General features: G+C 42.4%; 1 protein-coding gene across 1 annotated transcript in view; it reads left to right on the forward strand.

The window, feature by feature from the left end:
- The window catches only part of nptx2a (neuronal pentraxin 2a), a 30925-nt gene extending 24790 nt beyond the window's left edge, over positions 1 to 6135 (forward strand). Inside the window, exons 4-5 of the mRNA XM_041778160.1 lie at positions 826 to 1005; positions 5723 to 6135. Coding sequence (XP_041634094.1) covers positions 826 to 1005; positions 5723 to 5950 — 408 coding nt within the window. The 3' untranslated portion in view covers positions 5951 to 6135. The remainder of the gene's footprint in view (positions 1 to 825; positions 1006 to 5722) is intronic.
- The last annotated feature ends 281 nt before the right edge of the window (positions 6136 to 6416 follow it).

The raw sequence follows: 6416 nt of genomic DNA on the forward strand, positions 1-6416 counted from the left end.
GCTGAAAACCACTGTTGCATAAAACACATTGTATTAGCCCTTGTGTTGCTGCCACAAATCAACAAGTTGGTGTCTTTAACTTTGTGCTTCAAGTTTACTATCATTGCTATGGCTGTGTTTGTTGTGCTTCCTCCTTTGGTCAGCTTGTTACCTGATTGGCTGTTGTAACAGCATCATAGATATTGTACATTTTATACATCCTGAAAATCCCCAGATAATCTGGCCTTTGTTGACTTTGATCAGAGGGGAAATCAGGCCAAAACTTACTATCTTGTAGTGTGTGGGGTGCTTTAGCAGCATTAGAGCCAACTATATTTGAATGATGACATTTTTTCTTCCAAAGTGGGTCAGGCCCAGACCCTACTAGCCCAGCCCGCTTCTGCCATCCATGATGGGAGCTACTGTAAAAGTGCAAGAACACATGAGAATGAACTAATTCTGTGTGCTCCTAATGAAAGACTAATGAGTTACATTCTCCTTAATCTCATGTGTTGCTGCGTATCCTCAGAGGACTATGATGTCACCGGCTGATAAAGTAAGCGGTTGTTTTTTCTTTGATCCATGAACAAAGCAGGAAAGCATGAGACGACGCTGTTTTTGCTGTTAGCAACCCGCCCGCTTTGAAGGATGCTCTCTGCCTTCATGTCACCTGGGTAATCTTAATTTTGTATGCTGCATCTGGAGAATTCTCTGTCTCTTTGAAGCCCTCACCCCTCTAACTGCTGTCCTTGTTTTTAACGTGTTGCAATTATTCTCCAAACCTCTACCCTGGCCTCCCTCCCTGAACATAACGTCACTCACCTTTTTCTGGAAACCTCTTCCCAGGTGGCCCAGCTTCCTCTGTCGGTGAGTGACGGGCGCTGGCATCACATCTGCATCACCTGGACGACCAGAGACGGCTTCTGGGAGGCCTACCAGGATGGAGAGCGCCTAGGCACCGGGGATAACCTGGCCCCTTGGCACCCAATTAAACCTGGAGGGGTGATCATCCTGGGCCAGGAGCAGGTGAGAGCATGAAAAGCAGCAAAGGTGGAGAGTGTGTGTGCATGAATGTGTGTGTTTTTTCTCCCCTGAGCGTGGAGCCTGAGGCACAGAGCAGGGAGCGAGGGAGCTGAGGCGCAGAGGCTCCTCTCACGCTATCTGGTGCCTTTCAATATTACCTCATTCATCTACCTCTTAACTGCACCTCTGAGCCTTGGGAGCTGCATTAGCCAGTTACTCTTGCTTCTAGCTTCATGACAGCACATTGCATATTCCTCAGAAATGTACAGTGACATATGATTAATCTCCACAGAGAGCTATTAACTCATATTGCGTTAGATAAGAGCCAAAAGAGAAATGTGTTACCATTCATTCAAGGTGAGATTGCTTCATGTTGCACAATATTACAGATAGCACATCAGAGATGTCTTAAAGTGGCAGTGTGCTAAAAATATTCACTGTTATCTGGCAGGAAATCACTGATAACTGATAATACTCATTTTAATGAAAGTATATTTACACTTCCTTTTTAAATTGAAGCTCCTGTGAGGAACTACTTTAGTGTTGACTTTTGCACCCCCTGTGGATACAGTGACATGTCCTATATCGGTAGTGATTTTGTGCTGTACATGCTAATGTTGTTCTGGATGTTAGAGTAATCCTGCATCCTTTCAAGGAGTGAGGAAAGCATTTTTTTTTTGGCTGGGTATTTGATCAGTTAGGGTATAAATCTAAACATTTGAGTACAAAGTATGTAGGGTGCTAAGGATTCGGAATAGGGCCCACTGTGCCACAACCCAGGGCTGGAGTTTGGGGGGAGGGTGGCCAGAGTCAAGCTCAATAGATGTGTTGTTTTATGTGACCTTGAAAGCATTCTGCTTGTGCATTAAAGGCAAAAATGTGCAGGAAAACATCCATTCAAATATTACCCACCTTAATATATGCTATAGGCTTAAAGGCATTTTATTAAATTAGATAGATGCACCACGGCCAAAGCTTTGGGGTTAGTTACTCCTTAAGAGTCGAACCTGCTGCTCATTGGGGCACATTCCCTTGGGAAATAACATGTATACCCAGTGCAGTCAATACGCTCTTGTCATACATTTTAAAATTTTATTGCAAAATTGATCTACAGTTTTATTTCGCTCTGCTCAAAAGAGGCTCCCTGGGTTAGTCAAGCAGCATGCTTTGACTTTCCAAGGAGCTAGAAACCCCTATATGGATGGATGAATTTACTGAATACAATAAATGAGCTCAAAAGCAATTAATCCATAGTAGCATGAATCTGTGCTATAAAGGAGGAGGCTGGGGTGGAGGAGGTTAAGCTTTGCCAGCTGCAGAAGCATGGTGCATCAGCATTAATGCAAACAGGGATTGGTGAGAAGGACGCCTATTTTAATTTCTATTGTAAGAGAAGATTCGACAAAATCTTCATGGGCGAACTGTATAGACAGGTACTAACACAGAACTTTTCCATTCAGTTCAGTCCATGTCACAAGTTTTTGTGAAGCTGGAGCAGAAAAATCCAGCTTTAGCTGCTTGGACAGCGTGGCTCCGTGTCCTTCTTTGTTAGCGGAGCTCACGTTAGCCACACCTGGCCTGCTGCCATCATCGACAGTGTCATCAACTGTGTTTTTGGCCACTAGTTCTGTAGAAGCGTGTGCCGTATGTACACTTAACATGTACGTTCTTGCCTTTAACCTCAAGGAGAATAAAGTAGTGTCTGTACTTCCACTTTGAAAAAGCCATCTTTCCCTCCAGACTCGCCACTTCTGCAGCTTATCTCTGCTCGTTTGGGTGTGTGGGGCTGCTGTGTACGTGCGTGGTTTGTGTGTACACTGAACACTGCCTCTAATTGGCTTACCATGAAAGCTTACTCTACCTTAGCCAATCATCATCACTTAGGCGGTTGTCTCGCCCCTCCCTCCTCCCTCACCAAAGAAAAAAATAAACAGTTTTGCATCCCCTGTGTTGGATGACAAGAGCCTCAATGAGTAGCTTTAGTTTATAACGTGCCCCATTTAATTGTTGGTAACGGTAACGGCGTTGTAACGATGGAAATAGTAATAAGTTAGATTACCCGTTACTGAAAAAAAATAACGCCATTAGTAATGCCCTTTATTTTATTCCCATCACTGGGAAAGAATAGAGGAAAACAGTGATTGGAGAGCGGGAGAGGTTAAAGACAGAAAAAATCAGTGGTCCAGACAAGGAAATGGGAAATAAAGTGAAGATCCTGTGAAATAAACACTTCAGAGAACACAGTGTGGGATTTGGAGGTGTTTATGGTGGGGAATGGAAAAGAAATGATGTCACTAGTCTCCCGCACAGATGAGATGGAAAAACTCAATCTGGTGCTGTGCTGATTGATGCACCCTCCTCTGGTCTCACTTCACCATCAGAGGAAATGTTCAATTTAACGTGAGAAATAAGAGCTGGTTTAGCTCATTCTGAAAAGAATACAAAGTTAGATTTAGTGTCAGCTGTGAGTCTTACAGACAGTGTTTATGCAGAATATAGATTGTTTTTTACATCAGGAAAATCATTTTTAAATCAGTATTTTAGTTGGAATATTAATTTCTTAGGCACACGGTGGTGTAAAACATGACGCAGTCTGCATCAAAGTCCGATGTGGTTCCTGTTAGTTACTGGTCATTTGTGGTCAAGGTACAGTGTCAACCATCTAAACACTTTCTACAGAATTTGACCTGAGATATACAACCTCAGTTCCAAAAAAGTTGGGATGCTGTGCAAAAAATAGAACCCAAAAAAATGTATCGCTCTTTTAACATTTACAGGGCCATTTTTCTACATTTATTTTTTTAAGTGTTTCAATTGTTGATAATTACGTTGTATTACACCACACTAAATTCAAAAAAGTTGGGACGCTTTGTAAAATATAGAACCCCCAAAAACTAAGTGCTCTTCTTTGAAGATTTACAAGGACCTTTTACAACATTTATCTTTTTCAGTGTTTTAAATGTTGATGGTTGTATTGCAATACAAAGCCTTGATACCAAAAAGTTGGGACACTGTAAAATGTGAAGAAAAACAGAATGCAATGATTGTCAAATCTAATAAATTCTTATTTTGTCCACAATAGAGCATAAAAATCACATCAGATGTTGAAACTGAGACATTTTAACATGTCATGAAAAAAATATTAGCTCTTTTTGAGTTTAAATGGCAGCAGCACATCTCAAAAAGCTAGGTCAGGCGACAAGAGGCTGGAAAGTAAGTAAGTGGTACTAATGCACTACATCTGGAGAAGCATTTTTGAACGCATTAGGTTAAGTGGCAACAGGTCAGTCACATGACCATGTATAAAAGGAGCATTTTAGAGGGGCAGAGTTTCTCAGAAGTGAAGATGGGCAGAGGTTCACAAATTTACGAAAACATGTCCAAAATTCAGAAAAATATTTCAGAAAAATGTTCCTGGACATAAAATTGCAAAGACCTTGACTAATCCACCATCTAATGTCCATAATAACATCCAAAGATTCAGTGAATCTGGAGAAATCTCTGTGCACAAAGGACAAGGCAAAAAGTCAACACTGGATGCTGGTGATCTTCAGTTCTTCAGGCAGCACTGCATTAAAAATCTGTACCCAAAATCCCTGCATGGACTCAGGAGCACTTCCAGAAGTCATTGTCTGTCAACACAGTTCACTGTACCATCCACAAATACAAATTAAAGCTAAATCATGCAAAGAAGAAGCCATATGTGAACACAGTCGAGAAACACCACCATCTTCTCTGGGCCAAAGCTCATTTAAAATAGACTGAAGCCCAATGGAAAACTGTTCTGTGGTCACATGAATCAAAATTTGCAATTCTTCTTGGAAATCTCGGACACCATATCCTGCAAACTACAGAGGAGAGGGACCATCCAGCTCATTATCCCCACACAGTTCTAAAGCCTCCATCTCTGATGGTATGGGGTTGCATTAGTGCCTGTGGCGTGGGTGGCTTACACACCTGGAAAGGAACTATCAATGCTGAACAATAGATAGAGGCTTAAGAGGAACATATGCTCCCATCCAGACTCAGAGAGGGCCTTACATACTTCAGCAAGGCAATGCTAAACCACGTACCACATCCATCACAACAGCATGGCTTCACAATAGAAGAGAACAGGTGCTGAACTTGCGTGCCTACAGTCCAGACCTTTCAGCAATAGAAAACATTTAAAGTATCATGAAAGGAAAAATCCAGAAAGAAGACCAAGGATTGATTGGACAAGAATGGGATAATGCAACTGGTCTCCTCACTTCCTAGTCATTTACAGGCTGCTCTAAAAGAAGAGATGCTGCATAATGGCGAACATGGCACCTTCCTTCTTTTTTTGGGTTGTGTTGCTGTTGTCAAAATCAAAATGAGTTAAAATTTTTGCGCAATGTAAAATATCTCAGTTTCAACATCTGATATGTTTTTTTTGTTGTTGCTGGGTTTATGAGATTTAAAAATCAGTGCATTCTCTTTATCCTTACATTTTTCACAGCGCCCCAGCTTTTTTGGAATTTGGGTTGTACTGTGATCCCTATTTCCCTGTGTTTCTTACTTGCATTCCCTTGTTTTTCTACAGCCACATCCATCCATTATCAGCTACATTATCAGTCCTTTTGCTAACAGTCTCCTTCCTTTGTTTTATAAAAGCATCGTTTCTTCTTCTGTGTTTAATAACCAGCTAACACTTCATCAAAGGAGCTGAACTTTCAAACTTTCCTCTTTCTCTCTGTAGGACATAGTCGGAGGTCGTTTTGATGCCACCCAGGCCTTCGTGGGCGAGCTGAGTCAGTTCAACATGTGGGACCGGGTGCTTCGGCCTGTGGACATCGTGGGTCTGGCCAACTGCTCCGCGTACATGCCAGGAAACGTGGTCCCTTGGATTGACGCTAACGTGGAAGTGTTTGGAGGTGCGAGTAAAGCTGCTCTGGAGATCTGCGAGGACCGAGCGTTTGATTCCTAAAGGATCTGATGTGAGGAAATCTAGTCTGGCTGCTGGGACTGCGCAGCTGCGTATTCTGACTTTGTTTCTGCAGTGAAAACCCACGGGGAAGGGCATGAGTGCTACATCTTCACATATTTATGCTCCGACTGCGTAGATCCAAAGTGTTTATTGGACTCACATGTTGATGCGTCCGTGCAGTTTGAACCCCGAGGACGCTGCAGGAGACTTCAAATTAGTCTGCTCATCTGACGAAGCTATGCTGTTGCATCAGTCTGCTGTGATGATGTGACCTCCTGTCATTCTGTGTTATCTCTTCAGTAGATCAGCTTTCGTTTGACACCTCTTTGAAAAACAGCTCTTTTTTGGTTGCATATCTCCTTCTGACAATGCTGCACTGTATCTGTGGTGAATGTGAGCTGGAGCAGGCTTTGATGTGCTGAAGAACACTCTTCCTGTATAACACGGGAGAGTACTACACGCTGTG

The sequence above is a fragment of the Cheilinus undulatus genome, linkage group 21 (genome assembly GCF_018320785.1).
Source record: "Cheilinus undulatus linkage group 21, ASM1832078v1, whole genome shotgun sequence".
Taxonomy (NCBI): domain Eukaryota; kingdom Metazoa; phylum Chordata; class Actinopteri; order Labriformes; family Labridae; genus Cheilinus; species Cheilinus undulatus.